Source organism: Monodelphis domestica, chromosome 1, assembly GCF_027887165.1.
Source record: "Monodelphis domestica isolate mMonDom1 chromosome 1, mMonDom1.pri, whole genome shotgun sequence".
Classification (NCBI taxonomy): domain Eukaryota; kingdom Metazoa; phylum Chordata; class Mammalia; order Didelphimorphia; family Didelphidae; genus Monodelphis; species Monodelphis domestica.
Genome location: NC_077227.1, coordinates 305,481,560 through 305,501,607, shown reverse-complemented (window position 1 = coordinate 305,501,607; position 20,048 = coordinate 305,481,560). Strand labels below are relative to the sequence as shown.

Here is a 20,048-nt window from a genome sequence, read left to right as displayed (position 1 = left end):
GGTGTGAGGTGACACTAGAATTATTTTAATTTACATTTCTCCAATCAATAGTGAGTTAGAACATTTTTTCATATGATGATAGCTTTAGTTTCTTCTTCCGAAAACTTCTTTCATATCTTTGGACCATTTGTCAATTGGGGAAAGATTTGTATTATAAATTTGATTTCATTCTCTACATATTTGAGAAATGAGGACTTTTATCAGAGAAACTTGGTGTAATTCCTCATGCCCCCTTTTCCTACTTCTAATCTTGGTTGAATTGATTTTGTTTGGCAAAAACCTTTTAATGCAATTAAAGTTTTCCATTTTACATCCTAAAATGTTCTTTGCCTCTTGTTTGGTCCTAAATTATTTCCTTATCCAAAGATCTGACAGGTAAATTTTATTTATTCTCCCCTAATTTGCTTATGATATCACCCCTTACACCTAATCATAGACCCATTTTGATGTTATCTTGGTATATGGTAGGAGATCTTGGTCAAATAATGAGTTCCTGTCCCAAAAGATTGGATCTTTAGGTTTATTAAACACTAAATTACATTGTTCACTTACCATTGTATACCTAATATATTCCATTGATCTACAACTCTATTTCTTAATCAGTACCAGACTGTTTTGATGATTACCTTTTTGTAATACAGTTTGAGATTTGGTACCACTAGGTCACCTTCCTTCAACATTTTTTTTCATTGATTCCCATGCCATTCTTGTACTTTTGTTTTTCCAGCCAAGTTTTGTTATTTTTTTTTGTCTCTATAATATAATTTTTTGTATTTTGATTTATATTTTATAGTTTGATAGGTATGGCACTAAATAAGCAAAACTTAGAGAAATTATCATTTTTATTATTTTGGCTCAGCTTTTCTATGAGCAATCAATATTTTTCCATTTGTTGAGGTCTGTTTTTTATATGTGCAAAAAAGGGTTTTGTAATTGTGTTCGTGTTTCCTGGATTTGTCTTGGCAGGTATACTCCCAAGTGTTTTTATATTAGATTTAGACAAGGGAGAACTCAACCCAGTTTCATAGCCTGGAGCAGAGACAGTAGTTTTACAATCAAACTGTTTAGGGAGAACAAAAAGGGAAAGCATTTAACAATTCAGTATTAATTTTGTACAGTTATATGTATCAGTTTTCCTCGTAGAAATGTAAACAATTTAGCCATATTGAGTTCCTTGTAATTTCTCATTTATGCATATGCCTTTGTGCTTTTCTTGATTCTTGTATCTGGAAGTTACATTTTTTTTCTATTCAGATCTGATCTTTTCATCAGAAATGCTCCAAAGCCATCTGTTTCATTATATATCCTTTTTTCCAGAGAGGTATTATAGTTAGTGTTGCTGAGTCAGTTTTTCTTCATTATAATCATAACTCCTCAAGACCTCCAATGCTTTAATGCTTTAATAAATTTTAAAATCTTTTGTGATATTTACTATGACTTTGTGATATTTGAATTATTTCTTTCTGATTGCTTGCAGTATTTTCTCCTCAACTAGGGGCTCTGAAATTTGGTTATAATATTTCTTGGTTTGGACTCTATGAGTCTGTTAAGGCTCAAAGTCCTAACTTGGTTCTTGCTGAGGCTCAGCCAGCTAGCCTTTGTTATTTTATAACTTGGAGGCAAAGTTAAGAGTTATATATGAGGATAATAGTGTTTAGTTTATTGTAGAAATAGGGACTCGGTTATGTAATTTCATAAAAGTGTTGAGATTAAAAAAACATCAACCTGAAAACACTTTCAGGTCAACTTCTTTAGTAGACAGGATGACAGGGACTGCTAGGTCTTTATGTTATGAAACCTTTTGGTTTTAGGTTGGGAGTGATGTGTTTCTCAACTGTCAGTATCTATTTTAAATGTTATTAAATGTTCATATATTATTAAATTCATATATTGATCATATGTTGTGTCCAGTGATGAAGAGCAACAATGTTGTGTGATAATGCTGTGGTTCCACTGCATTTTAGTTTTTCAATTTTCAACCACATTTTGAGGCTTATACTTGTAGTTCACAGAGATTTACTTATGAAAGACAATGAGCTTTTAATTTGTGATTATGGCTATTAGGCCAGGTCTTATTTAGTGATAAATTTTCACAATGTTGCAGTTTATACTGTTTCTTTGCATAATTTGAGTTATAAATAAATTCAAGCTTTTAAGTATATATCTGTAATTTCTGGTAGCAATAACCTGGTTTTAAACTTTTCTCAAAATCTCCATTTCTGCCAACAAATACAATGACTCAATCATTTATTTGATCCTTCTTTGTTGAGTTCATTTGGCTGTCAGGACCTTTTGTTATTAGATATTTGTCTTGGTATGCTTTTTCCCAATATTACTCTTTCATTGTATTAAATGTCTGTTTCAGCAGTGTCTGCTAGGTTTTTTTCTCTGGGTGCTTAATTCATGGAATTCGATTTCCTGAGGCTTGGAATATTCCAGTTGAATTTCTGCTTTCATTGATATGTTGAGTGGAAGACTTTGTTGTTGGGGTTTGTTATACTTGCTTCCGGTTTGATTAATGTTCTAGTTCATCAAAAAGGAAAGCCAATAGTATTATATATCTATTTGATATTTTTTCCATGATGATTACCTTGTGATAATTTTTTTCACCCTTTTGTTATAGTTTACTTGATTTGGTACATTTCTTATCATTTTGAGTTTGTGTGGGCAGCTGCAATTAGACACAATCTCTGATTTGGCTATCCTAGTTAAGGCAGCCTTTTAAACACTTCTAAGGTTAGAGTCCTAGTGATTTTAGTAGACTTAATATAATGGATCTAATAGTATAATAAAAGAATTCCCCTTATACAGAGCTTTAGAGAATCATTGTTTTTATGTGAATTAGTCTTTTGAAAATGTTTAGTTGCAGGAAGGGAAGATGATTTGGAAGGCCTATTTACTTAAGGCATATTCCAAGTATTCTCCCTCCTTTTCCCACTCTTCTCCTTTTCTTATGTATATCTTTCCCTTTCCCTTTCCTAAAGTTTTGATGTTCTCTTGTTGATTGGTATTGGGGGAGGAAAAAAATATGAAGTACTCTTTAAAAGCACAAGTTCAATATTCTTATTAAGGTGTTATTGATTTTCTTTGTCTAGCTTAGAGCAATAAATGTAGATCTTCAAAGTGATGCTGCCCTGCAAGTGGATATTTCTGATGCTCTTAGTGAGAGGGATAAAGTGAAATTCACTGTTCATACAAAGGTAAATTTATTTTTTACCTTCTTTAAATTGTTTTAGAGTTGTTTTTTTGTTAATGCTACTAGGCAATAATGCATTTGGCTGGACTATGGCTTTGAAACAAAGATAATAAATTAACCAGAAGAGAAATATATTTCAATTTATAATTAGTATATTTTTTAACAGAATAAATGTTAGCTAAAATAAACTGCATGTTGCTTTAAGAAGTTTATGTATAGACTCTAGAGGTATTAAAAACTTAATACTCTAAATCAGTGATGTCAAACTCAAAGTACCATATATAAACATCCCTGAGGAGCTATATTGACTTAGAAAATTGCATATTAAGATTCTATTTTTTTATAGTATTTTATTTATCTTGTGAAATAGTTTCATTTACAATTTAATAGTGTTCAGATTCACTCTGGAGTGCTCTAGTCTACCTGTTTGATGTGTTGTGGTTGTCATGTTTGACATGATTATTTTTTATTTCAGCAGTCTATTAAATATTGTGATATTTTGATCACTCATTTTTAAATTTTATAATTAAACTACTATTGTCTTTCAATTCCCTCATGTCAGATACTTTACTTCCTAAGCACTTCCAGTAATTTTGAACATATTTTTCCTTTAAGTAGTTGAACTCAGTATTTATTGAAGTTGATTTTTAAATCATGGTAGTAATCTTAGAAAATAATACCATGTTAACCTATTTTCCCAAATATGATTGTAATAATTTCTATCTTTTTTCTGTTTTGTATTTTTTCCTAATAGAATAAATGTCTTTTCTTCTTGGAAGAATAATCTTCATTTGAAATTAAGATGTAATAATGTCTGTAAAAATCTTAAGCATTTTTTTTTCACTCAAAAGGATCTCTATCTTTGCAGAGTTCATTACCAAATTTTAAACAAAATGAATTTTCTGTTGTTCGACAACATGAGGAGTTTATATGGCTTCATGATTCCTTTGTTGAAAATGAAGATTATGCAGGTTACATTGTAAGTACTTTGGTTGCTTTTTTTTTTTAAGCTTTGGTTTATATAATTAATATATCCTTGTGATGAACTAAATTTTTATTTTGTACTTTCAAGTTCTGCTTTCTAATACAGCCTTGATTTAGGTGGGAAGGAGATATCTTTACTGTACTTTTTTCATCATTTAGATAATTATTTTAAAATGCCATTTTTTCAACTGGACTTATGATTTCAAACTCCATCTACCAATGTAGATCTGCTGCTGTGCAACTTGTAGATTTAAGAGTTGCCTTGGGTAACATAAATAGCACATGGCAGAGATAGGACTTGAACCCAGGTCTTGCCTCTTAAGACCATCTCTGTTCACTATGCTGTACAGCCTCTTTAAATTATACTTAATAGTCAGTAAAATATCATTCATTTAAATAACTAATTTTTAAAGGTATAATTCTTAAAAAAAACTATTTTGTACTAAAAGTAGTTTTCTGAGTTTAGTTTCACATTGCTTATTTTGGAAGAACTAAACTAGTTTAATTAGAAAGTAACATAGTACCAATTTTTTTTTTAAACCCATACCTTATTGGTTCCAAGGCAGAAGAGTGGTAAGGGCTAGGTAATAGGGGTCAAATGACTTGCCCAGGGTCACACAGCTGGGAAGTGTCTGAGGCCAGATTTGAACCCAGGACCTCCCATCTCTAGGCCTGGCTCTCAATCCACTGAGCTACCCAGCTGCCCCCATAGTACCAATTTTAAATTATCTTATGTTCTAACTTATCTTTATTGTTATATAATATTATTTTGAGGAACTAATATCTGGATAATAGCTATCATGTTATTCCTACAAAAACCCTAGAAAGTAGATGCAATTAATAATAACATTTTACAAATGAGGAAAATGATGCACACAGATTAAGTGACTTGCTCTCCAGGTCATAAGCTAAGTATGAGACTCTGTTTGAACACCGATCTTCCTCTCCAAGACTAACTTTCTATCTACTTGCATTACTTAGCTTATGTGGTTTTGCAATAAAAAGAAATATATCTGTTATAGTTGCCTTTAATACTGGCATTTTATTCCTATAGAGTTCAGTAATATATTTGATTAGATATTTCATTTTGTAAAATCATAGTCTTTTCACATTGGAATGTACTTAGAGAGATCATCTTAGCCTAACCTCCTATGTGATCCAAGAAGTTGCCTGCTTTATTTCTGACAGATTATCATCTACCCTCTTAATGCTTCCTTTGATGGGGAATGCATAATTTATTTCAGAAAGCAAGTCATTACATATTGTAAATTGTTAAAACATTCTCTTCATTTCCACATTCAAATCCTAATTATATTGTTAGGTGCTATGCAGAATGGACTCTTTCTTCCATTATAGCTATTTAAATAATTGATTACAGCTCTCCTATCTTTTCCAGCTAATTCTGCCTGGTTCCTTCATGTGCCCATTTAAATATGAGACTTAGAATATACTACTCTTAAGACCAATCAATACAAGGTACATTAAAAGTATTATCTTCAGTTATCCTGAACACTATGCTTTAGTAGTGCAGTGTAGCTTTTTTGGCAGCCATGTCACATCATTCATATTCTCCTAAAATGACCTGAAAATATTTTATTTCTCCTTTTAGTTTTTCTTGTCGGTTTCTGATATTATGGTACATTTGCATGTGAAATGTTGCAAGTAAATTGATTTAATTAAATCTGGCTTAACTCTAGAATAATCATTTATTAATTTTTGTGCTTTCTTTATTCTTTTTATGTAAGATTATTCAGTTTTTATGGGGATCTGTCTATAAGTCAGTTTTCTAACCATTTACCTTTCTTAAAAAAGAATAATACTATTAATAGTAGCTAACATTTAATTATCACCTTAAGATTTCAGTATTCCTCACAACTCCAAAAGGAAAATGATGTCTTCCATTTTACAAATATGGAAACTGAGACAAATATTAAATGATTTGCCTAGGATCATACACTGCCTACTAAATGTCTTAAGGCAAAATTTGAATTCAGGCCTTTTTCCTGTCTCCTGAGTAAAAACTTTTTAGGATATTATATATGATATGTATTTTAGTTCCACCCAATTTAAGTTTTCTCACTGTTTAAGAGTTCTATAATGTTTAACTGTGGTGGGGTTTTCTTTATGATAGAATTAATGAGATGATTAGGAGCAGTTCTTCCTTTAAAGCTTTGTGTTTCGATCCTTTTTAAAAATTTTCTCTCTCTCTCTCTTTTTTTAATCAGTCAGCAAGCATTTATTAAATGCCTTTGTATGCCAAGCCTTGTGCTTGGTCTTCTGATAAAAGGACCAAAATTAAGCAGGCCCTTCTAAAGGAAAGCTTGATTTTTCAGAAAGCATCCCTACCTCAGCCCCAGGATTAATCTTTTTTTTTTTTATCCTTACCTTCTGTTTTAGAACAAGTTCTAAGATAAGAGAACAAGGGTTAGGTGGTGGGGGGTTAAGTGACTTGCCCAGGCTTACAGAGCTAGGAGTTGTCTTAGGCTGGATTTGAACTCATTTTTGCCTGACTCTAGGCCTGGTGCACAATCCATTCTACTACTTAACTGCTCCTCCTCAGTTTAAAAAAAAATTTTTTTTTTAACTCTTACCTTTCACACTAGAATTTTTTTTAAAGTACATTGTTTTCAGGTCTTCAGTGTTGCTTTACACAAAATCAAAAGGCCAGATAATCCTTTTTTTTTTTTTAACCCATATCTTTTGTCTTGGAACCAATACTGTGTATTGGTTCCAAGGCAAAAGAGTGGTTAAGGGCTAAGCAATGGGGGTTAAGTTACTTGCCCAGGGTCACACAGCTGAGAAGTGTCTAAGGCCAGATTTGAACCTAGGACCTCCTGTCTCTAGGTCTGGCTCTCAATCCACTGAGCTACCCAGCTGCCCCCTCAGGATTAATCTTAATACCAAGGCTCATAGAATTTAGAGCCCTCTCCCAATCCCTTAATTTTAGAAATGACATAACTGAGAGAGGTTAAGTGACTTGTTTAAGTTCACAAGGGTAGTAAATGGAGCCAGGCTTTTTAATTCACATCCTCGGACTTCATTATTCATCATTGAAACCATTTCCTCCATCTTTTTATTCCAATATTTAATATTTATCTCTAAAGCCATTTCATTCTCTTTAAATTCATTCTTTTTTTCCTACTTGTCCTTAGATCCTTCTCTAATACTTCTCATTCCTTTATGTTCACATCTTATTAAATCTTCTTCCCATTTTGAGTCACCCATCCCTATCTTTTTTTCAGTTATTCTGTAACACACATTCTCCCATTCTTGCTCAGTTCTTGTTTTCTCCCCTTAGGCATCTTAGGCATCCAAAGTTCATCTCCAGGACAATTTTGACCTATTTGACTATTGAGTGTAATTCAGTGGAGATTTTTAGCAACTGCCACCCCCCACCCTCCTGCAAAACAAAACAAAAAACTTCATAGCTGATACAAAAGAACCAGTAGGCTAGTATGTGTAAATGTATTAATATGCATATATTTACATATATAGTTGGCTACTCTCCAATATCTGTATAGCTATAACTTTTAAATAAAATAATTGATTACTACCTGTTAATAAGAGGTTTTTTCTCTACTAATTGTGTGATTTTTTTTTTTGATAAGGGAAGTTTCCTCATTCCCTTTTATAGATAGTGAGAGATTTAAGTGATTTACTCCAGGTCATATAGTTGTTATTGTGACAGAGGTAAGATTCAATCTAGTTTCTCTTATGGCCATCTACAAATGATGTTGCATTGAGTAATTGTAAAATATCCGTGTGGCTGAAACACAAATTTTTGATTGTGTAGCCTTCTACTGCCAAAAAATGCAGAAAACTTGCCTTATGTATCCTTGAACATGTCATGAATAGATCCTCATTTTTTAGTCAATGCCTCTTAAAATTGTTTTATTCTTTCTTAACTCTTCTTTCCCTAACTAATTAGTATCTTTCAGGTCCTACTATTTTCTTGATGGTGGAACATTAACAGAATAGAATAATTTGAAAGCGGTCATGTGATCCACATATGATCTCTATCGTTCTCTTGCATTCCTACATAACACGAGTCCATTAGAACAAAAGTAAAGCAAATAATTTTATTTAGCTAAGCTCTAGTATTTTTGAGATAGCTCTAGTTCTAGGTTATTGTTTGGTATATGGCTGTAGGTTGATGGTACAGGAAATATTATACTAATTAATAGTGGTTAGAGAGGGTTCTAATTTTAGAATATGAAAAACTTCAGTTTTTTTTCCCCTTGAAAAGGTTTTAGGTAAAGAGATGATTTTTTAAAAAGTTACACCAAAAAAGGTCTAAAAATTGAATAACATGTTAATCTGTATCCTGGATCAGTCAGATTTCTAGGATGTTCTTAGGTAATCTTGAGGACCTAGTTCAATTCATTTCAACACTCCTTCAGATTTTTCAATGGATCCAAACTGCTAGATTGATTCCAAAACTGAACCTAAGCCTAAATCTTTATTTGACTAGCTTTATGAAATGAAACAACTTAAAACTGAGTAGCTACCCATTCCTGAATGACACCATTCCAGATCCCACCAGCACCACCAAGACCTGATTTCGATGCTTCAAGAGAAAAACTACAGAAACTTGGTGAAGGAGAAGGGTCAATGACTAAAGAAGAATTCACAAAGATGAAACAAGAACTAGAAGCGTATGTACAACTTTTTCCCCAGTAATTTTTGGTAAATAAGTTTTCATTATCATGTCTTTATGAATGTTCTTTGCTCTATCATCCTTCTGATCATTTCAGTGCAGTAACCCATTCTGGAAGATTCAGGTTTGCACATTAACAGTTATTACATGACTAGAGTTAACTATCATGATCAGAGCCAGCAGGAAAATTATAGCAGTTATTATCCCTATAGTTAAAATCATTTAAATGATTTATTTAAAAATACATTCTGCAAAAATACTTTATTTCTAGGCTTACAAAAGTAATTACTAAAGTACCTGAATGCAAACTGTGTTTAATTCATAAAGCTTCAACTATTATTAATTTGATTCTTTATCCACCATAAAACTTCTATTTCTTCATATAATTATGGACTAGGGCACTCCTTTCAAATTTCCTAATGACCAAAATATACAAATCTTTTCCTTTTTTATCCTGTCTCAGTTTTGAACTGCTTCTAAATGTAAAAGCAAATAAGTATTAGTGCATATTTTGAGCAAAGTAACCATGATATAATAGCCCTTTCCCTTTAATGTTTATGATGCAATCCTAACCATACCATATATTAGCAAAAAAAAAAAAGTTAAGGCAATTAACATTTTATATTTATGCTTTTTTCAAAGTATACGAGACTTTCCCTTTTTTCTGAGGAGTATATGATTTTTATCATAATTTAGGCTTTACTTTGTGCTGGTTCTCTGTATTGTGAGACTCACACAGAAAAATGTCATTCTGTCCCTTTCAAATTTTTTTGGTCATTTCTACCCTTCATATGTGTTCTTACCTAATTTCATTGGGTTTCCTTTTCCAAGTATATATGCACATTGCTACTAGGCACTTCTTCAACATTCCAAAATCTAGTTTTGGAAAACTAGATTCTTTTTTGTGTTTAGGCTTAGTTTTTTAGAAACATGACAGTTTTGTGTATAAGAAGTAGTCTGTTAGCAGATGGAGATATATACTTACAGACTGTAAGATTGAAAAACTGGAAATTAGCAGAGGAAATTTATATTGAAGAATCTGTGATTTTCCAGCGGCCCTGATCATGATTCTTTTGTGGTCTGGTTAGGGGTTGGATAACACAGAAACCTTGGGTTTCTTCTACTGCCACCTCCATCCTCTGCATCCTTCTTTTTTGTCTTCACTGAATGACTACCCTCACAGAGATCAAACTTCTCCCAACATTGATCCTGCTGGTTTCCTGGTATGTAAAACTTATGATCCTTCTTGCACGTAGTTGAAGCAAGAGTATCAATTAGGTCTTTAAAGGGAAAAAAGAAAAGAACTTTTTTTCTTCAAATCCATATTTTTTTGTCTGTGTGGCCAGTGTGATTTGTTGACAATTGTGGTTAAAAAATGCTTAAAAAAAAAGAAATGTTCATCAAATGCTAAAAATAAAAATCTTCAAAATGATTCTGGGAATTGATGAAAACAAATAGTCTTTGTTGCAAAATCTGCTTGCCTTTAGTTAAGATTTAGAGATTTTTGTGTCATTTGTTGAAAGACTGTAATTGCCCAAGAACTTGAATTTTAATTAATGATGTGTTGTTTGTAGTATATTTTTTTGTGATACCAGAAACTCAACATTTATAATAATTATATGTAATAATGATATGGTTGGAAAATTATTAAATATCAGCTTTTATAGTAAAAAGTTCTAAAGAAGCAATTCAGTATCAAAATCTACATATGTTTAATAAACTTCGAAGGCAGGATTCTCTATTTTTAGTAAGAAATTCAACCAACAATTTTGTAATACTTTTGTCTCTTCTCTTATTAGCAAATTTGATGAATTATTTGAGTGAAGAGAAAGTTTGTTGCAGTTGATTGATTTAACCTTTAATTCTATTATTTCCAGTGAGTATTTGGCAATATTCAAGAAGACAGTTGCAATGCATGAAGTCTTCTTGTGTCGTGTTGCAGCACATCCTATTTTGAGAAAAGATTTAAATTTTCATGTCTTCTTGGAATATAATCAAGATGTGAGTATTGATTGACTTGATTAGAACAATAATCAAAGATTTATTTCTAAGATATTTTGGGGAAAGGGTTAGATGTTTTAGAATTTTTTTAAATTTAAATCAATTTGCTTGAAGGTATTATATATATATATATATATATATATATATATATTTCCTTTGTTTTCCTCTTTGTTCTTTTTCCCTTCTGTGCAGAGGAGGCTAGAAATGTATAGTTCTAAACCTTCAAATAAAATATTGTCTATAAGTAAACTAGAAACTTGTAAAAGTTGTGGTAGAGGTATGTCCGTCAATAAATACCTATTGAGTTCTGTCAGTACTGTGCCATGCACTGGGGAAGTAAAAACGTAAAAGACAATTCCTGCCCTCAAGGAGCTCACAGTCTAAGGGAGATAATATGCAAAAACTATGTACAAATAGATGTGTGTGCCTACATTTTAAATTGGAGATAATCAACAGAGGAGAAGCATTAGCATTAGGAGGAATAATGAAAAGTGACTTTTAATATATGTAATCTTAGTTGGGAATACAAGAAAGCCTAAAGAATGGAGATAAGGAGAGAAAATTTGAGGCATGAGTGACAGTCCAAAGTCAAGAAATAATGTATTTTGTTCAAGAAATTGCCAGGAAGCTAATGTCCATGGGTTGTAGAGTATGTTAGAGGGGTGAAAGTGTATATAGGAAGACTAAAAAATTGAATGGACCCAGGTTGTGAAGGATCTTAAAAGCCAAGCAGACCGTTTATATTTGCTCTTGACAGGTAATAGGAAGACATTGGAGTTTATTTTAAAAAGTAGCTGATACAGTGCTATTAAATAATAGTTATAGGGGCAAAAATAGAATCTGTTCTATACTTAGATTGTTTTGCCTATGCTACTGGTACCCAAGGGTTAATATACAAATGTGCCTAGCTGGCCTAATTTCAATAGGGATATAAACTGGAACTATTATTTCTTTTATATGGAAAATTCTCTGATAAGGAATCTCCCTCTGTTAATACAAACTTTATGTAACTTGAGTATCTTAGATAGTTGCTTTTTACATTGATGGGTTAAGTGACTCGTCTGGATCACATAACCAGTATATGTCAGAGATAGAACTTGAACCCAGAGCTTCTTGCCTCTTAAGTTCATGAAAATATAACCGACATATCCAACAATAGTCAAACTATTACTATTTGAAAAAATAATAAGAAATACTTTGTAAGCAAGGATAGATGTCCCATTGAGCATTAATTCTAACCTGTCAGATCTGTGTGGCCCTGGGCAAGTCATTTAACTTCTCAGTTGCCTCAACAATTCTTTAAATTTACTTGCTGGTTCGTATTATTGTAGCACCTTTTGATAAAGAAAATCACTGATCCAAGACCCTCCTCTCTACCTTCCTCTTTGTCAAACAAATACCACCCCCCTCAAAAAAACCCAAAGATACAGGTGTTGTTAAATATTGTTGAGTATTGGCAATATTGTAAATAACTGATAAGTAGTTGATCTATGCCAAACTACCTAAGTATTTATATTACGAGAATCACTGCATCACTTTGTGGATAGAATGTTAAACGCGGAGTCAAGAATTCCTGAATTCAAACCCTAACTAGCTGTATGACAACCCTTCATATATCACTTACCTTTTTTCTCCCTCCAGTTCCTCATATGTAAAACAGGAATAATAATAATAATACCACTTCTAGATTGTCAGTATAAAAATAGGATACATGTACTTGGCAGACCTTAAAGCACTTTATACATTTTTGGTTTTATTATTGTAAATTGTTTGTTTTTTGTATTATTATTTGTCATTCTTACATTAAAATTGTGGCTCAGTAGCACAGGAATATATCCATAAGTGTTAAGCTTTTACATTAAATCTGAAAATAGTGTTTTTATTGTGCAGTTAAAAATGTTAAAATAATGTGAAATTTCTTGACAGCTCTGACTATAGAGATGTATTTATTCAGCATTGGCCTGAGTGTGAACTCCAATCTAGGTATAAAGCAAGAAAAAATATGATTACTTATGGTATTCATGTATGTCATGAATTGTACCAGTTGATGTTTATATTAAGGCTATCTCACACTCTATTGTGAAGCCTCCAAAATCTGTTTGTGCATGGGTGTGTATGTGTGCATGAGAGAGAGAGAGAGACAGAGACCTTGTACCCATGGTCAGTGAACTGAGTCTAGAGTAGGAGATGAGTCTAGATTGTATTGAGTACTCAGTACTTCAAATATTTGTTACTGCTGCTCGAAATCTAAGGAATCAAAATTAAAGGTGAACCATTTTGGTTATTATAATCAGGCTTTTTCAGTGTAGTACTTGCTTGCTATGAGAGAAGTATCCAGAAAATGAAAAGACCTTGTCATATATCATTTTTGGAGAGCCATGGACAAGACATGAAAAGATACAGAGGAGTTTTAAATCTGCATCAGAGGTTGAGAAAAAGAACATTATTAAGTAGATGAGATCAAAGTATATATATATATATATATATATATTTGCAAGCAATCTTTGCAGGGATATAGCAAATCATTTGTATTAGTGTTTTTGAAGTGTTAATAACTTGGTTAAAGTGCCTTACCATTAATGAAATCCAGAGTAATTTTAGAAGGAAAAGAGTGATAATTTTATAAACACTTTAAAATTGTTTTTAATATCAATGTCTGACAACAGTCTAGAAAATACCAGGAATATAACAAAAAAAAAAGGTGACGTATACAATCATGCTTTTTCACAGTGGCTACTTAACATTTTCTATTATATAATTCCCTGAAAATTAATAACAGAACCACTATCTATAAGTTCTAGTTTTTTCTTATAATATATATTCAAGTTTAAATTTATATCCTATTTCCACTTCATCCTAAAATTTACATCATCACATTAGATGGAATGTCTTAGTTTCTTCTTATTTAAAGGCTAGCTCCCAACTCAAGTTTATATTTGAGGTAGCATAGTTTTCGGAGTCTTCCTTTGTGAGTGGTGATTGGGAAAATAACTCATTCTTATTTTATCAGCTAACTCCTTAATAATTCCGACCTTGGCAGAGATTAACTGAATTGAAAGAAAAGAATTGGTAGTTAGTGAATTATAGAGACTGGACAATTCAGATCTAGAATAGTGTTTGAGAGGAGAGGGAGAAACCAGAAGCAAAATTTAATTTTTCCTAAGGCAAGCCCTGATTTAAGGTTTTAATCAAAAATTTCCCACATACCACTAGATGCTAAGAGTTGCTGATCCTTATTCTACTTCAGGGGCTACAATACAGAAGAATTTAAAATGAGATGTTTAGAGTTTTTTCCAGTCTATAATTTCTTTGGTTTCCTATACCAAACTTAATAATATAACTTGCATTTTCCCAGTGATTTTTATATATTAGTGAAAACAAGAAATGAAACAATTGTCCAACTATATAATGTAGAAATTTCCCAAACATTAATAAATTTAGAATACAGATAAATGATAGCAAATGCTAAGGAAGCCATAGGACTGATAAGCCTTTTTTTATGAGGGGCTATATTTGTTTTACTATGTTTATGGAAATAGCTAGCCAATTATAGGGAAAGAAGGGTATGTAGTAATGTGTAAAGGTTAAAATTGTGGTTGAGACTGAATGTAATAATTATTTTGGTTGCCAAGGATTTTATTTATAAAATCCTAATGAAACACCCAAGTCAGCTGGAAATTTTATGGTGATTTAATTGATAGTGGAGGAGATTAAGTAGGATGAAGGAAGGAGCTAGTATCGGGCGGGAAAGATTAGGAGATCTAGAAAGTAAGGTTTTTAGTGTGAAGGAGGAAGGAATCAGCCTGACCTCCAAAGGGGCTCAACTAAGATGCTCGAACCTGAATCAGCTCAAGGGCAAAACTCACTGTCAAACCCAGACAAATAACTGCCACCACTCCAAGATGTCGGAATGCCTAGCATGCTGCCAGCTAGAGTTGCCTCTCCAGGGAAAGAAGAGAGAGGAAATGATGTGCCTTATATAGACAGTTTTATGTCACTTTCCTGTGTCTCATCTGTACCAATAATAGCTTAGCTTGACTTAGGACAGCCCAGGGGTCTGTCCGATTTTTCTGCACATGTCTATTGAAGGCCATTTCCTCAGATAATTAAATCTTGAGTTTGGTGCAGACCTTCCTAATCTTGTTAAACTAAGGAGAGTGGAGAAATGCAGGGTTCTTTAGACCTGATTCTGTTAGTCTAAGTATCTCTATTGTTATTGATTAGGAAATAGCTAAATCAGATCTTCTAAAGTAAAGTCTGATTAGGGTGGAATAGTTTTAAAATTCACAAATGGGAGGGTAAACAGACAGAAATCAATAGTGGTTTCCATTTTGATGCTACAAACTTTAAAGGCACTACTTCCTATTTATTCTGAAAATGCCTTTTAAAAATTTCTATATCTTTCAGTTGAGTGTACGTGGAAAAAATAAGAAAGAGAAACTTGAAGATTTCTTTAAAAATATGGTTAAATCAGCAGATGGTGTCATTGTTTCAGGGGTAAAGGTAAGATTTTGTTTGTAATAATAACAGTTTGAGAATTTGTGTGTGTGTGTGTGTGTGTTTTTCCAGTTCAATAAATATTATGTTCAAAGCATTATTCTAGCTGCTAGGTTACTGAAGGTAAAAGTAAGATCTGTAACACGGCCTCATAGAGCTCATATTATGTTGGGAATCATAGTCACAAAGATAATTGTATTTTAGAAGATGATAAAATTTTATAGGGATAAAGCATAAGAGAAGAGGGCTTAATGCATTTATTTTTCTTAATGATGCCCACACTTTGTGAATAGGTGAATTACAATTGAACAAAGGAGATTGAGATGGATAGAAGAGGATTAAAAGAGTAGAAGTGCCAGTGAAGGCAAGGAAAGAGAATATCTGGAGGAGGATGTCAGAGCTATAGGGGGCTGGGGGTCAAATAAGATGAGGGCTAACTACTGAATTTAGTATTTAAGAAATTATTAGGGGTATAGCTAGGTGATTTAATGGATTTGAGAGCCAGGCCTCAAGATAGGAGGTCCTAGGTTAAAATTGTGCCTTAGAAACTTTCTAGTTGTGACTCTGGACAAGTCACTTAATTCTGGTTACCTAGCTCTTGCTACTCTTCTGTCTTAGAATTGATACTGTCAGGAAATAAGGGTTATTGTGGGGGTTTGGGGGTGGAGAAAAAGTTATTGGTGACCTGGAAAAGGGAACAGTGTGGTTGGGTGGATAAGGGAGTAAGATGAGCAAATGATTGCAATAAGAATACATTACTCTTGCTAACAATTTGAAAGTTTGTGTAAAAGAAAAAGATAATACAGTACATTGAGAAACTATTGGCATGATCATATAGTGGATTTTTAAGGAAGAAGGGAACCTAAACTTGTTTGCTCAACAGCCTTTCCTGATCCTCTGAAACTACTAGGACTTTTCTCTTCAAAATTATTTTGTAGATACTTACATGTGCATTTCCTTCCCCAATAGATTGTAAACTGTTTGAGGGAATTGACTTTGGTTTTTGTCTTTGTATAACTCCACAGCTAGGATATTCTAACACAAAGTAGATACTTAATGTTTTTTCTTACATGATTACCAATGGCAGGAAAGAACCCAGGAGATAGTGAAAATCAGAGGTAAAGAGAGAATAATTAGGGAACATAACTAAATTTAACAATTTTAGTCATTCTCACTTTCCAGTTACCTTAATATACTTTAGCAGAGATAATTATTTTGAATTTCTCCTTCATTGCTCTAGCATAATTCTTTTTTGTTTTTTTCTTAACCTTCTTTGTCTAACCTCCCAGGTCTCATCTCTAATTTTCTATTTCAGGACCATATAAGAACTCATTTGTTGAAATCCAACACCCCATCTTTTTCTTCTTCATTGTGATATATTGTTTCTCTAAATGTAACCTTTATTTTTCTTTTCTTTTTAAAATTTGTTTATTATTATATACTTAGGAATGACAACCACTACACCATCAAAAAACATTTAATTTAACAAATGCATTTAAAAATTGTATATAAAACCCTAAACTACATATTGTTTACAGTTTGTTTAAAAAGATGTTATATGTGTATGCTAATAGAAACATTCTCAGCTTTTCAGTTCCCTCTGGATTTGTTTTATTTAGATACTCTTTTCATTTTATTTTATTTTTTTATAATCATGATTTCTATCATTCTCTTTTCTTCTCTTCATATATTTCCCTTTTTTATATTTCCAATATTTGTCATTTCTAATAACATAATGCAATTCATTACATACTGCTCTAATAATAAGAAAGTTTTTAGGAGTGACAAGTATCATTTTCCCATGTAGGAATGTATATAGTAAACTATATATATATATATATATATATATATACACCTTTTGATTTGTTTACCTTTTTATGTTTCTCTTGAATATTATATTTGAAAGTCAAATTCACTATTCAGTTCTTTTCATCACCATTTCATTGAATATTCATTTTTTCCCCAGATGGATTATGCTTAGTTTTGCTGTGTAGGTAATTTTTTGGTTGTAATTCTAGTTCCATTATTCTCCAGAATATTATATTCTAAGCCCTTTTATCCTTTAATGTAGAAGCTGCTAAATCTTGTATGATCTGACTATGGCTCCATGATTTTTAAATTGTTTTTTTTTTGGGTGCTTACAACATTTTCTCCTTCATATGGGAGCTCTAGAATTTGGATATAATATTCTTGGGAGTTTTCATTCTAGGATCTCTTTTAGGAGATATTGTTGAAATCTTTCAATTTCTATTTTATCTATAGGTTCTTTGATTTTGAGCAGTTTTCCTTGATAATTTCTTTTTTTTTTAAACCCTTACCTTCCATCTTGGAGTCAATACTGTGTATTGGCTTTAAGGCAGAAGAGTGGTAAGGGCTAGGCAATGGGGGTCAAGTGACTTGCCCAGGGTCACACAGCTAGGAAGTGGCTGAGGCCAGATTTGAACCTAGGACCTCCCATCTCTAGGACTGGCTCTTAATCCACTGAGCTACCCAGCTGCCCCCTCCTTGATAATTTCTTAAAAGGTGATGTCTAGGTTTTTTTCAGCATGGCTTTCAGGTAGTATAGGATCTGTTTTTGAAGTCAGTTGTTTTTCCAATGAGATATTTCACATTTTCTTCAGTTTTAAAAAATTGTTTTTATTTTATGTAATTGTTTCTTGATGACTCATGGAGTCATTAGCTTCCACTTGCCCAATTCTAATTTTTAAGGGATTATTTGTTCAGTAATTTTTGTACCTCCTTTTCCATGTGGCCAATTCTGCTTTTTTAAGAGTTGTTTCTTCATTGGATTTTTTTTGTGCCACTTTTAATATTTGACCTATTCTGTTATTCAAGGTGTTGTTTCCTTCAGTGTCTTTTGTGCCTCCTTTGCTAAGCTGGTGACTCTTTTCATGCTTTTTTTTTTGCATCATTCTCATTTCTTTTCCCTATTTTCCCTCTATTTCTTATTTTATTTAAAAAAATGTTTTTGAGCTCATCTAAGGAATTTTTTAAAACTGAGACATTCATATTTTTCTTCAAGGGCTTGGATGTAGCAGTTTTGATTTGTGTTCTTCTGAGTTTGTGTTTTGATTTTCCCTGTTACCATAACAACAAATTTCTGTGTTTGGGTTCTTTCTTTTTTTAGCCTCTTTCGTATTTTTTTTAACTTCTGTTAAAGTTGTATTCTGCTTCTGAGTCGGAGTGGTCACTGTTCAAAGCTTTAAGTTTTTTGTGCTGCCGTTTTTAGAGCTAGCTCTGGAAGTCCATAAATTTTTAGTTCTTCCAAAGTGGTATGATCTAAGGAGAAGTGTGATTACTACTTGGCTATCCTGGACCAACCACATATACTCTTTTCTTCCCCAGAACAGTGCCCAGGGTTCCATTGTGGCCAAATGTTTTAGTGTGTTCTTAGTTAGTTTAAACTTAGTTAGTGTTAAACTTAGTGTTTAGTTAGTATTCTTCCTCACCCTAGGAACTTCCTTCAGCCCTGGAGTGACCCACTCATGGGTCAACAGAATCTTGCACCCAGTGCCAGCAAAAGGGCTCTTATGTTCTCCTAAGCAGTTTCTCTTGTCTTCTATGGCCTGAGAGCTCCAGAAACCACTGCTTCCTATTCAGTTACCCCAAGGCCTGTTGTAAGCTTAACAAGACAAGGCTACATTGGATTATGATCCATTCTCATCCATATAACAAACTTTTCCTGTAGACTTCCTATCCTTTCTTAAATAGGAACATTGCTCTACCCCATCTTTTGTGATTTCTGCAGCTCCAGAATTTGTTTTGAGTTTGGAGGACAATTTGTGAGACTTCTAAAAAGTCACTACTTTTCCTCTGCCATCTTGGACTCTGCCCTATATCCACATTTGTTCTTAAAATGCTTGTTTACAAATTTGATTTTTCACTTATATTTATACTAAAATATGTGACTTATGAATAAGAAAAATAACAGATTTCAATAGAACTCTAATTTTGACTTATAGGATGTAGATGATTTCTTTGAACATGAACGAACATTCCTTTTAGAATATCACAATCGCGTTAAAGATGCATCTGCTAAATCGGATAGAATGACAAGGTCCCATAAAAGTAAGTATTAACTTTCTGAAGAGAAACATAGAATCACATAAACTTAATATAGCAAAAGTAAAATCCTTCTGTAGGATAAATATAAAATTTGCTTATTATTTATAGTTAAAAGTTTGACATAAAATTTTTAAAATCAGTATATGCAAGAATTAAACATACAGATCCTATATGACAGTAGACTCTGGGTGTAGCTAAGTGCTTTAATAAGCAGGGAGAGAATTAGACAAGTTTCTTGGTAACCAGTAAATTTCTGTTCTTTGTGTCATTATTTTGGGGTAATTGAAAATTCTATTTTAATGGGTTCTTCTCCATGAAACTTCTGTCTATAATATGAAGATCTTCTTGATTATGGAGACAATACCAGAACTTTCTGTTCTGTTTTTACAAACATAAACTAGCCTTCTGAATGGAAAGTTAGGATAAATTGATTATTTCTCTCAGCTTGATATGCCAAAAAACCTTGGGAAATGACTTTGTTTTGCTTTAAATTTCTTGTCTATACATGGTAAAGCCTATACTTTCTAGGAAATGAGAGGAGGAAGTTTTCTGTTAAGTATTTAGTACTCTTTGTAACATGTATTCTCTAAAATTTTGGAATTATTTTAGTGTTAATTATAGCTATTGAAAATGATCTTTCACTTAGTA

The 20,048-nt window shown here is 32.4% G+C and overlaps 1 protein-coding gene across 9 annotated transcripts in view; it reads left to right on the top strand.

The window, feature by feature from the left end:
• Positions 1–20,048, top strand: part of SNX6 (sorting nexin 6) — a 67,996-nt gene that overhangs the window by 20,758 nt on the left and 27,190 nt on the right. For all 9 annotated transcript variants that reach the window (XM_007473342.3, XM_056811084.1, XM_056811089.1 and 6 more), the window contains exons 3-8: positions 3,096–3,200; positions 4,065–4,175; positions 8,714–8,835; positions 10,715–10,838; positions 15,246–15,341; positions 19,298–19,403. In XM_007473342.3, the coding sequence (XP_007473404.2) occupies positions 3,096–3,200; positions 4,065–4,175; positions 8,714–8,835; positions 10,715–10,838; positions 15,246–15,341; positions 19,298–19,403 (664 nt within the window). The remainder of the gene's footprint in view (positions 1–3,095; positions 3,201–4,064; positions 4,176–8,713; positions 8,836–10,714; positions 10,839–15,245; positions 15,342–19,297; positions 19,404–20,048) is intronic.